This window comes from Lithobates pipiens, unplaced genomic scaffold (assembly GCF_037356315.1).
Source record: "Lithobates pipiens isolate NorthernLeopardFrog02 unplaced genomic scaffold, aLitPip1_a1.2 Scaffold_27, whole genome shotgun sequence".
Classification (NCBI taxonomy): Eukaryota; Metazoa; Chordata; class Amphibia; order Anura; family Ranidae; genus Lithobates; species Lithobates pipiens.
This window is the reverse complement of record NW_027507788.1, coordinates 135,950,203-135,963,806: the sequence shown is the minus strand read 5'-3', so window position 1 is coordinate 135,963,806 and position 13,604 is coordinate 135,950,203. Positions and strand designations below refer to the sequence as shown.

Below are 13,604 nucleotides of genomic sequence, written 5' to 3'. Positions count from 1 at the left end.
TTTCTCTAATGTACAAAACTCTAACAGTGTGGTTTTCATCGGTAAAGTCCATTCATTCCATTATGGAATATTAACAACAAATTCAATTTTGAATTACTTTTTAACGTCATATTCTGAGAATTTTTGCTAATAAAATCTAGTTTAGGAAAGGTTCACTTTAAATGTGGTGTCTTGTGCATTCCACATGTGTAGATTAGATTAGTAAACAGACCATGAGTGACTGGGAGTGACAGAGGAATGTGCAAGCAGCCATGTGTGGGGGAGGGGACTTGAGGGGGTTAGGAGGGGCTTCCTTCATACATCAGGAGGGCTTCCTCTACACATAATCATCACATCCAGCTGTCTCTGTACTACACACCATCATGGAGTCTCAGGTCAGACAAAACTTCCACCAAGACTGCGAGGCGGGCCTCAACCGCACGGTGAACCTGAAATTCCACAGCTCCTACATCTACCTGTCTATGGTGAGCCCCTCTACTTTGTCTCCTGCCTGGGATAACGGGGAAAGGTCTGTGGTAATGACAAGCCACACACACAGCGATATCAAAAACATTACAGATTGCATAAGACGTGTTTAGAACCGGCGCTGCAGCTTTGTATTGTCCTCCGGAAGTCACGTGACTCTCCTTGTCCTCGGCAGACATGCTGGAGTTACACTGTGTTGTTCCTATAAATCAGACATGCTGCAGTTACATAGTGTGTTGTTCCTATAGATCGGACGTGCCGGAGTTACACAGTGTGTTGTTCCTATAGATCAGACATGCTGCAGTTACACAGTGTGTTGTTCCTATAGATCAGACATGCTGCAGTTACACAGTGTGTTGTTCCTATAGATCAGACATGCTGCAGTTACACAGTGTGTTGTTCCTATAGATCAGACATGCTGCAGTTACACAGTGTGTTGTTCCTATAGATCGGACGTGCCGGAGTTACGCGGTGCGTTGTCACTATAGATCGGACGCGCCGGCGTTACGTGGTGCGTTGTCACTATAGATCGGACGCGCCGGCGTTACGCGGTGCGTTGTCACTATAGATCGGACGCGCCGGCGTTACGCGGTGCGTTGTCACTATAGATCGGACGCGCCGGCGTTACGCGGTGCGTTGTCACTATAGATCCGACGTCCCGGGCGTTACGCGGTGCGTTGTCACTATAGATCGGGCGTTACGTGGTGCGTTGTCACTATAGATCGGACGTCCCGGGCGTTACGCGGATGCGTTGTCACTATAGACTGGACGTCCCGGGCGTTACGCGGTGCGTTGTCACTATAGATCGGATGTCCCGGGCGTTACGCGGTGCGTTGTCACTATAGATCGGACGTCCCGGGCGTTACGCGGATGCGTTGTCACTATAGATTGGACGTCCCGGGCCTTACGCGGTGCGTTGTCACTATAGTTTGGATGCTTCCCAGGGTTGCATAGAGGTCTGGAGGTTTGTTATATTCCTCTAGTAGGCGTTACGCGGTGAGTTGTCGCTATAGATCGGACGTCCCGGGCGTTTTACGCGGATGCGTTGTCACTATAGATCGGACGTCCCGGGCGTTACGCGGTGCGTTGTCACTATAGATCGGGCGTTACGTGGTGCGTTGTCACTATAGATCGGACGTCCCGGGCGTTACGCGGATGCGTTGTCACTATAGATCAGACGTCCCGGGCGTTACGCGGTGCGTTGTCACTATAGATCGGACGTCCCGGGCGTTACGCGGTGCGTTGTCACTATAGATTGGACGTCCCGGGCGTTACGCGGATGCGTTGTCACTATAGGTTGGACGTCCCGGGCCTTACGCGGTGCGTTGTCACTATAGTTTGGATGCTTCCCAGGGTTGCATAGAGGTCTGGAGGTTTGTTATATTCCTCTAGTAGGCGTTACGCGGTGAGTTGTCACTATAGATCGGACGTCCCGGGCGTTTTACGCGGATGCGTTGTCACTATAGATCGGACGTCCCGGGCGTTACGCGGTGCGTTGTCACTATAGATTGGGCGTTACGTGGTGCGTTGTCACTATAGATCGGACGTCCCGGGCGTTACGCGGATGCGTTGTCACTATAGATCGGACGTCCCGGGCGTTACGCGGTGCGTTGTCACTATAGATCGGACGTCCCGGGCGTTACGCGGTGCGTTGTCACTATAGATCGGACGTCCCGGGCCTTACGCGGTGCGTTGTCACTATAGATCGGACGTCCCGGGCCTTACGCGGTGCGTTGTCACTATAGATCGGACGTCCCGGGCCTTACGCGGTGCGTTGTCACTATAGATCGGACGTCCCGGGCCTTACGCGGTGCGTTGTCACTATAGATCGGATGCTTCCCAGGGTTGCATAGAGGTCTGGAGGTTTGTTATATTCCTCTAGCTATCCGGAGCACAGGGGCTGCAGTCAGGCTGTATTGGTGCTGTTTCCTCTCTGTACTGACACCGGTGTCTGCCTCCGCTTCTGGGATGTCTGTACGGCCCAAACAACTAATCGATTATGAAAATAGTTGACAACTATTTTCATAATCGGCCAGCTGATTAGTTGGTCTGCACACAGAATGCATTACTTTATGTTTACATATCAGGTATTACAGTGCAGCACACATACAGCTCAGTACACTGTCCATATGTTAGTAAGTGCCTGAGAACTTGTGAATGTGTGAGGAGCAATGCCTCATGGGACATGTAGTCCTGGGCAGGAAGTGGGCGGTTCTAAAGTTTAGAAGTTTTCTTTACCTTGCTATTGGGGCTCTCTATATACTATATACAGCTTGTTATTGGGCCACTCTGAAGGCAGGAGGAGCCAGAAGGATCGACAGGGGACCCCAGAAGAGGAGACTCAGGGCTGCTCTGTGCAAAACCATTACAGAGCAGGTAAGTATAACATTTTTATTTATTTATTAAAAACCAAGACTGTGCAGGGAATATCAGCATCTGAACCCAGAGAAGGTGGAGGCTGATAGACTGGAGGTAATATAAGGAATTATATTTGGTGTAAGGTGTCATGCACACTGTATGTTTTTGACATTTTTACAGCCACTGTTTTTGGCGATAGACTTTTTTTTTATTTATTTTTTTCTACAGTCATTAAACTCATCATCTTATCCTATGTGTCCATGCACACATAGGCTGTTATCAGCAGTTCTGGGCAGTGGCATTTTTTGAGCCATAAAAAAAAAAAAAAACGCCAAAACTAGTGGGTTCTGAGAGATGGGGTTTTCAGCTCTAAAAAACAAAAAAAAAAAACGCTCAAACTTTGTTCACCAGCAGTTTTTAACGTTTTTGATCCATTTGGGGGGCAAAAAAAACCTGCTATTGCAAAAAAAGTTGCAAAGCTACTGCCGTTTTATGATATTTTAACCACTTTGCGCCGGTAGGACGTCCAGGGACGGGCCTCGGCTTTCGGTGGTTATATCTGAATGATGCCTGAGGCCACAGACATCATTCAGATATCGGCGATTCCCTGCACTATAAGAACAATCATAGCAGCCGGGCGCGATGTTATGACGTCACGCCCAGCCTCTGCATTCAAAATAACGGCGCCGATTTGGCTAGGAAGCCAGGATTGGGTTTTTTATTTTAGGCTTCCCAGCCTAGAGGTGAGATATGGGGGTCTTATTGACCCCATATTTCACTGTAAATAGGTCTGATTGTGCCATATTTCTATTACAAGGGATGTTTACATTCCTTGTAATAGGAATAAAAGTAATCAATTTTTTTTTTTGTGTGTCAAAAATAAATAAATTAAAACGCCCCTGTCCCCGTGAGCTCGTACGCAGAAGCCAACGCATACGTAAGTTCCGCCCACATATGAAAACGGTGTGCAAACCACACATGTTGGGTATCGCCGCGAACATTAGAGCGAGAGCAATAATTCTAGCACTAGTATTATGTGTAGTACCTCTGCGCTGAACCCTATAGATATAACATAAAGGGAAGATGGGCTACTGCTGCATACACTGGTAAAGGGGAAACTCTGACCCCAATAAAGGCAGAAAAAAGAGGTGATAGTGTTGCGCAGTATAAGGAAAGGGGAGAGGAAGGGGCAAAAGGAAAAAAGAAAGATGGGGAGGGGTGGATGGTCAGGGGTTGATAAAAACAAAAAATGTATATATATATTACACCATAAAAGTAATTAATCGTGTACACATTATGTATTCCCTATAGTAAATGTGAAATATAAAATCAAGCAGCATGTGAATCAAAGTGTCATAAAGATCTATATACCATAACTAGCAAGTTAAAAACAGGCATGCAATGTAAATACAGTGATGACAGCTGGTCTCTCCCTCTCCCTCTCCCCCCATTTATCCCACGAAGGGGAAAGGAGGAGTGTGCCACTGAATTGTCTGCATGATTTGCACAGCACAAAATATGGCTTTATTTGTTGCTTGAACAGCACAACAGCAATAGTTGCACTGATTTCTCTTCCAGCGTTTTTTTTCATCTATGCGACTAATTATTTGAACTTATTGGCACTTATCACTTTATTTATATGAATTGCTCCACGCATTTATTTTCTGAATGAGATTTTGTCATTTTTTTATTCGTGTATGCACTAGTCACTTTGAGTTTTTTTTTTGCACTTTTAGCACTTGCTAGTTATGGTATATAGATCTTTATGACACTTTGATTCACATGCTGCTTGATTTTATATTTCACATTTACTATAGGGAATACATAATGTGTACACGATTAATTACTTTTATGGTGTAATCTTTCTTTTTTTTCCTTTTGCCCCTCCCCCTCTCCTTTCCTTATACAGCGCAACACTATCACCTCCCTTTTTTTTATTTATTTTTATTTTTTTTCTTAATTCTAGCACTAGACCTCCTCTGTAACGCAAAACATGTAACCAGTAAAAAATATTAAAGTGTCGCCTATGGGGATTTTTAAATACCAAAGTTTGGCGCCATTCCACAAGCGCATGCACTTTTGAAGCGTGACATGTTGGGTATCTATTTACTCGGCGTATCTTCATCTATCACATTATGCAAAAAAAATTGGGCTAACTTTACTGTGTGTGTTGTTTTTTTTTTTTCTGAAAAAAAGTGTTCGAAAAATTGCTGCGCAAATACCGTGCGAGATAAAAAGTTGCAACAACTGCCATTGTATTCTCTAGGGTCTTTGCTAAAAAAAAAAAAAACCTATATAATGTTTGGGGTTCTATGTAATTTTTCTAGAAAAAAAATTATGAATTTTACATGTAGGAGAGAAATGTCAGAATTGGCCTGGATGCGAAATGGTTAATGTCCAGTGTGCATGAGGCCTTAAAGTAAGTTTACCAGTATTGTTCATTATTTTTAAAATGATCATATCCATATGGGGGCGGTGATGTCTCAGCTTTTACTACTACTTTAATATAAAAGATTTATATCTCCCTTCCATCCTTCATAGAGCGTCTTGTCTGACTAGTTATAATGCACATATATCCTATTTCTTGGTGTATTATTGCTACTGAACATCTTAGGCCTGGGTCACATCTATGCGTTTTATTTTTATTTATTTATTTATTTATTTATTTTAGCTTTTTGCAGAACACACTACGGTTAACATGGTTTTCTATGGAACACGTTTTACATCTATGCTTTTTTTGCACGACAAGTCACACCCCATTTGCGGCAATGGAACCTTTCAAATCGCTGCGTCTCTGAAAAAGGCTCCTGCACTATTTCTGTGCAATTTCAGTGCAACTTGCATTGGCATCTGTTAAATGAAGTTGCATAGATATCAGTAATTGGCACACAAAATCCCACTGAAAGTCGGCTTTGAAGTCCTGCTGAAGTAGCGTGACTTCAAAGCTGCACTGGTGTGAACCAGGGCTAAATAATGGAATCACTCTGGTGTGTGCGGTGGCACCTAATGCGTGGTGCAATAGTCGTTTTGCATACGTGCACAGCTGATGTTTGTGTATTGTACATCTGTGAGGGGCTTTTACAAAATTTTGTTTGACAGCCGACCCTAGAAGAGATTATTGGCCCTAGAATTATTGTTCTCACACCAGCGTGCATGATGATGTACTGTATAATGTGTAGCCCAATCAATTTGGTTTTATACATGGGCACCCTGACTCGCATGTTTAATTTGTACATATGTGTGGGGGGGGAGGGGCCTCCACCTCTTCATGGCCACAGAGACCAGGAAGAGTGCCAGCCAAACCTAGAAGTGATGTAATGCAAGTCCCTTCCATGTTCATTCTAGCTAGTGAAGATCAGCGAATGCGGGTTCACTAGTCTCCCTTCCTTCTAACCAGCAGCACCTGCCATAGAGGTTTCACAGCCACAAATAGGATGGCACTACCAGGGGTCAGTGGAAGAGATCTGGCGGCTGTACAACCGCCTTGTCAGATTTACACGCGTTCCTGGCTGCTGTATGACCTGCATCTCTGGCAGCATTATTGACTTGCAAACACCAATGCAGATAATTTTGGTTGCTTGTTGTGGGTCAGTGTCTCAAAATAAAATAAGTCTTCAGAAGAAAATCAAAAATTGCAGCATACTAGAGTCTCGGCAGATGTTTGGGAAATTTGTCGGATGTGTATGCACGGGGTAGGACAAATCCAAAGTGGCATCAGCATTTATAAAGCATACATTAATTTTCTTGTATGCCACACCTGCAGCTCCCTCGGCATGGTAAAGCTGTGGGATATATGCACTAGGTCGGTGATGGCGAACCCTGGCACTCCAGATGTTTTGGAACTACGTTTCCCATGATGCTCAACTACACTGCAGAGTGAAAAAAAGCAAAGGAAGAGGCGCCTCTGGGTGTAGAGGTAACATACACTTTAATTAAAAAAACGCATTTAATACAGGCAACTCACATTTTGGATGTGGTCTATGAGCTTTCAGTCACTTTAAAAGCTGAGCATGGATGTGGTCATCTAGTAGTCCGTCAAGCTGAGGCACTGTAGCCGCTAGTGGCCAGGAAGTGGCACAGACGTGGAGAGAGATGACATCATGAGGTGGGTGCGACCAGTTTCGTGAGCGTACAGGCTGAGGTTGTTTGACAGCCGCGCTCCTTCATCAAGCCTAGATGACCACATCCATGCTCAGCTTTTAAAGTGACTGAATGCTCATAGACCACATCCAAAATGTGAGTTGCCTGTATGTATTAAATGTGTTTTTTTTAAATTAAAGTGTATGTTATCTCTACACCCAGAGGCGCCTCTTCCTTTGCTTTTTTTTTCACAGACTTTGGAACATGGTTTCTGTCCTTCTGTCCTTCACTGATGGCAGCTCTGGATATGAAGCTCCTGGTTTTATATGCTTTCCTTTGTTCTACTGGACAGTAGCTTTTATATTTTTATAAGCATACGGATCTTTACATAATATGGACTCTCATTCATTTAATTGGATTTTTGGTTTCAATTGGTGAGAGACTGGTGGACATTGGGAAAATCTTTGACCCTGTTTTTGCGCATTTACTTGTGTATTGTAATACACTGCAGAGTGCAGGAGCATCATGGGAAATGTAGTTCCAAAACATCTGGGGTGCCAAGGTTTGCCATCACTGCACTAGGTGTATAACGTCTATGGGGGTTATTTACGAAAGGCAAATCCACTTTGCACTACAAGTGCAAAGTGCACTTGAAATTGCATTGAGAGTGCAGTTGCTGTAGTTCCAAGGGGGACATGCAAGGGGGGGGGGGGGGGGGGGGCGGCATTTTAGCTGCACATGATTAAAAAAAAAAAAAAATCAGCAGAGCTTCCCCTCATTTCAGATCTACCCCCTCAGATTTACAGCGACTGCACTTTGCACTTGTAGTACAAAGTAGATTTGCCTCTTGTAAATATCCATATATGCAAAATCAAGGGACAGTTGAGAGCTATGAACTACACATATTTGTAAGGTGTGTGCCAGTCGCTGAACAGGGCTGAAATGCTTAGAAATGTTATCTCTTTCAGGCCTCCTATTTTAACCGCGACGATGTAGCCCTTTCTAACTTTTCCAAGTTTTTCCGGGAACGTTCAGAAGAGGAGAAGGAGCATGCGGAGAAGCTAATCAAGTACCAGAACCAGAGAGGAGGCCGGGTGTTCCTCCAGAGTGTAGAGGTATGTGTTCTTCCTGCAGCCAAATCCTGTGAGGGCGAAGGGGGCATGGCTGAGGCGTGTGTGTGTGTGTGTGTGTGTCCATCGCCCGGATCGATAGGGTCCCCCCAGCACACAGCTTTAAAGAGGAACTGCAGTCTGGTCACATAATTTCTAATAAAAACATCTTTGCCATTCTGAAGCTTCCCTCCAACCACTGTGTGTGCATGTGTATAATATAAAAATATATTAGCTAATGACCAGACAATATAATCAAAGGGGTGAACAGCACTGATCAGCAGACATAACTAGGACCCTCAGAGCAAAGTAAAAACTTTTTATTGTTGTAAAAAAAAAAAAAAAAAAAAAAAATGTTCACCAAGGCATACAGCAGTCAATTGATGGTCATGCAGAGACTTAGATAAAAAAAAAAAAAAACTGACAGTCCCTGGAGGCTGGAGCCACGTGGATGACACAGGGGCTTGGGGAAACCCAGCACAAGGCCATTGGACAAAGAACCACAGGAGCACCGCTGGTGAGGGGCCTGTCCAGGACCATAAGGCCAGGGGTCTGATGGGGGGGCAAGCTACAGGCCCAGGAACTGTTGGGGCCAGTATACAGCGACCGTTTGCACTATGTCCAGAAGTGATGTCACAGCCTGGCGCAAGTCAGCCAAAGGAATCCGAAGAGATTCCAATTAGGAACTGCTGATGCCAAGGGAGCAGAGTCGCACATCGCCGACTGGAGACACTACATGTTTTGGGGACACTCCCTTTCTTCAGGTTGAGAGATAACCTGAAGAGGGGGTGTGTCCCCGAAACATGTAAGTGATACCTCCTTTTAGTATATTTATCCCAAATATCCATATCCGCTGAGCAGTTTTGTACTATAGTTATCTGTAACAAATGTATTCTGTGAATTTTAACCACTTGGGATCCGCGCTATTGCCGAATGACGGCATTAGCGCGGACCTAGATTGCCGGGACGACGTCTATTGACGTCGTCCCGGTTACGAGCGGCCTGCGCGCCCGGCGCGCTCTGTGATCGGCGAGTCCGTGAGACTCGCCTGATCACCGATCCGTGTAAGGGGTCGATCCCGACCCCTTATCACGTGATCAGCTGTCAGCCAATGACAGCTGATCATGTGATAAAACGGAGCCGGTAATCGGCTAGTATTCCTCCTCGCGCTGACAGCGCGAGGAGAAAAAAAAAAAGCCGATCGCCGGCGGCCGTGTTCGGGACATCATTCCCGATCACGGCCAGCAATTCAAGCGGACACCTGCCCCCTGCCAGTGCCCACCTGCCACCCGCAGTGCCATCCTAAAATAAAGTAAGTGCCCCCCTGTCAGTGCCACCCAGCAGTGCCCACAGTGCCACCCACAGTGCCACCCAAAATCTGCCTCAAAGGTGCTGCACCCCAGTGCCGCCCATCAGTGCCCAGCAGTGCCACCTATCAGAGCCACCTATCAGTGCCCATCAGTCCCATCTATCTGTGGTACCTATCAGTGCCCATCCGTGCCATCTTATCTTTGCCCATCAGTGCCGCCTTATCTGTGCCCATCGGTGCCGCCTTATCTGTGCCTATTAGTGCCGCCTTAACTATGCCTATCAGGCTGCACTGGTGGGCACTATCGGTGCCCACCAGTGCAGCCTATCAGTGCCCACCAATGCAGCCCACCAATGCAGCCCATCAGTGCCCACCAATGCAGCCTATCAGTGCCGCCTAATCAGCGCACTTCAATGAAGGAGAAAAATGACCCGTTTGCAAAATTTTATAACAAACTATTAAAACATGATTTTTTTTTTTTTTGCATCTTTTTTTGTTTGTTTAGCAAAAAATAAAACTCCGAGCTGTAACTAAATACCACCAAAAGAAAGCTCTATTTGTGGGAAAAAAATGATAAAAATTTCATTTGGGTACAGTGTTGTATGACCGCGTAATTGTCACTCAAAGTGCATCAGCGCTGAAAGCTGAAAATTGGTCTGGGACTGAGGGGGGTTTAAGTGCCCAGTAAGCAAGTGGTTAATCTTATGTTATCATATATTATTTATTTATTTATTTATTTATTTTTATTGTCCATACAACATTGTTGGTAGGAGGGTTATCAATCCCTTATACAGAGGATAGATTTGCAAGGGCAGATTTTGCATAATGGAAAAAACCCTTCTGTTGCATCTGTTCACAAACCTCCTATTTTATTCTTTCCACCCTAAAAGAAACCAGAGCGTGATGACTGGACAAATGGTTTAGAAGCACTGCAAACTGCTCTAAAGCTGGAGAAATCCGTAAACCAGGCTCTGCTGGACCTCCATGCTGTGGCTGCTGACAAGAGTGACCCTCATGTAAGTACCATATTGGAACATTTGTAACCGCAAAATAAAGATGTTTAAAACTGTACATTGACAACATAACTGAAATACATTTTGCTGGTTAAAAAAAAAAACGCACACAAATGGGTTTTGAAAACTGGAGGAATTGGATAAGCTGGTGCTGTTGGTAACAAGTTAATCTGCATCCACTTTTTAAGGGCAAGTTGGAAAACAAAACGTTAAAACATGCCTGTTATGAGGGCATTGATTCATGATCTTCAACATAAATTGAAAGCCCTGGAACATGTATGTAGATTAAGAGTTCTGATTTCAGTATGGCATCCCCAGATGTGTACTTATTCTGACTCAAGTATTATAGCCACATGCATTGCAACAGGTTAAAGCGGGAGTCCACCGGGACTCCGCTTTTTTTTTTTTTTAAAGCCAGCAGCTACAAATGCTGCAGCTGCTGACTTTTAAAATAGCGACACTTACCTGTCCAGCGCGCCCACGATGTCGGCACCCGAAGCCGATCTCTAGATCGTCTGTAAGGTGCTGCCACCGCCATCTTGGGTATGGGAATCAGGAAATGGAGCCTTTCGGCTTCATTTCCCGGTTCCCTACTGCGCATGCGCGAATCGCGCTGCGCAATAAGGACGGTCCCCGCTGCCTCTGGGATCTGTGTGTTTCCCAGCAGGCAGCGGGGCACTTGCGGAAAGGGGCGTAATCTACGCCCCTTTCCGCAGAGCGCTATCCCGGAAGAGGGTGCAGAATACCTGTACTGTACAGGTATCTGCACCCCCCCTCCCCCCTGAAAGGTGCCAATTGTGGCGCCGGAGGGGGGGAGGGTTCCGATGAGCGGAGGTCCACTTTAGGGTGGACCTCCGCTTTAACTGGCATTTTCCAAAGGAGGTCAGCAATGACTGGCTCTATATTTATCTGCTTTCAGGTTTTATTGAGGCTGGATTCACATCTATGCATTTAGTGCATATATATATATATATATAATTTTTTTTTTTTTTGCAGATTTGCACTACAAAAGGTGTTCCATAGGAAACCATGTTAAATGGACTGTAGTGCAAAAAGCACATAAAATGCATAGTTGTGAATCCAGCCTTAAAGTGGACAGTGATTAAAACTTCACATGAACCCATTAGCCACATAGCGGCGACACTTGGGGGGGGGGGGGGGGGGGAGTACCTGCTTATTGCCAAGAAGAAAATGCTGCTGCTGGTCCCTGTTGTAACCCAAACTGAATCGGTTTACAAAATCTGTGGGGAGGGGGGTGGGGTTCCATTACTGACCACCTTCTGTATAGTTGCTTGGCTATCATGATGCCCAACTGGCTCCAATATTTTCAGTCAGTGACTCGAAGATGTTTATCTCTATACTTCTAAATCACTGTTTCAAAGCACTGAATACAGTTGGGAAAATTTCAATTGCTGACCCCTTTTTATCAAATGGCTATCTCCATAGATGAACTTCTCAGGCGCTACTTTAGGCATACAACATATTTAAAAATGTATTTAAAGATACTTTTACTACACAAATGTTTCTCATGGAGGGGGAAAAAAATAAATAAAAAAATCCTAGTTTTTGAGAGCAATCAAAAATGTATAATTGAAGTATAACTAACATGTCATACTTGCCTGTTCTATATAATGGTCCCATACCTGCTCTTCTCAGGTCCCCTACTGACGCTCTAGGCCCATCCCCCTTGCCAAATGTGCCCCCCCCCCCAAGTGGCATGCTTGCTCTCAATGTAGGGCCCACTGTCAGAGGTCATGGGACAATGACCCAAAGCACACATCAAACACCCAGAAATGGTTCAAGACAAAGCGCTGGAGAGTACTGAACTGGCCAGCAATGAGTCCAGATCTAAACCCCATAGAGAACCTGTGGAGAGATCGCAAAACGGCAGTTGGGGGGGAAAAGGGACCCTTCCAATCTGAGAGACCTGGAGCAGTTGGTGAAAGAAGAGTGGTCCAAAATTCCAGGAGAAGTGTAAAACTCATTGATGGTTACTGGAAGCAACTGATTGGAAGGATGTGCTACCAAATATGAAATTGAGGGTGCATATTTTTGCCCATATTATTATTTTTTTTTTGCCTAAACACTTGTAATTGCAACAATTTTCTGGGTGAAGTGGTGCATTATCTGACAAATGCATTGGGGGCAATATTTATAAAAATAAATATTTGAGAGAGCGAGAGACTGAGTTTATTTATTTTTTCCATTTCTAGATGACGGACTTCCTGGAGTCTCCTTATTTGTCGGAGAGCGTAGAGACTATGAAAAAACTTGGAGATTACATCACCAGCTTGAAGAAGCTTTGGTCTAGCCACCCTGGCATGGCCGAGTACCTATTCAACGAACACACGCTTGGCTAAAGCTTCTACTGCAGTTACAAGGCTTTTGCACCAATAGCTCTGTGAAGGCTGCAGAAAGATATCATTTATACTACTTGAAAATACTTGACTTCTACCAGCATTCATTTATACAATAAATTTGGGACCAATTTAGTTTTGAATGCTTTGTACTCCTAATTTATTCTTATGCAACACATTTGTAGACTTATACATGACCTTCAAAATGTAATCCTTATGATGCATCCCCCTGCAATTTGAGAGTAAATCTCTTCTATTGGGGGGGGGGGGGGGGGGGGGAGATGGCTATTAATCTCTAAGTACATGTGCATTTAAGAAAAAAAAAACTGGCCATCACTTCTTTTCTTTTCAGCCAGTAAACTGAATGGGGGATAAAAAGAACCGATTCCTCCGTTCACACAGATTAGGTGGATGGAGCAATTATCTTTTCCTTTTTATTGCTAAACCATACGTAGCACAAATGTTTCCATAGTAAAATGTTCATATTAATGGACCAGTTACTAGTGCCTGAAAGCCCCAGGATTGTTTGTACATATCTGACCACCCTGATGTGTGGCAATAATTACGTGAACTAGGTAATTTCAACTTGACAATTAGAAAAAGCATTTATTTCTTTTAAGGCGTTAACCTGTTTGCAATAGTAGGCTTAACAGAGAGTCTATACTTAGCTGCCCACATCTGCACCTACAGTCACTGAAAATTCTTAATCTTTTCACGATAAAATTTGCTCCTGGCTAGGCACATCTTCTCTCCCACGCCACGCCATTGGCTATTTATTCCCAGGTAGTGCAGCACAAGGGGGGGAGGAATGTCTGGGGGCAGTCGGGCCGCCGCCTCTCCCTCTAGCACTGATAGATTCATGCAATGCATGAATCTATCTATATATGACCGCTGCAGCCACCCCCTATTTGGG

At 44.8% G+C, this 13,604-nt stretch overlaps 1 protein-coding gene across 1 annotated transcript; it reads left to right on the top strand.

The window, feature by feature from the left end:
- Nucleotides 1-297: 297 nt before the first annotated feature.
- LOC143934153 (ferritin, lower subunit) lies at nt 298-12,834 on the top strand. Its single transcript, XM_077457518.1, has 4 exons — nt 298-464; nt 7,872-8,018; nt 10,212-10,337; nt 12,548-12,834. The coding sequence occupies exons 1-4, from the start codon at nt 363-365 to the stop codon at nt 12,692-12,694; spliced, it is 522 nt and encodes a 173-aa protein (XP_077313644.1). The 5' UTR covers nt 298-362; the 3' UTR covers nt 12,695-12,834.
- The last annotated feature ends 770 nt before the right edge of the window (nt 12,835-13,604 follow it).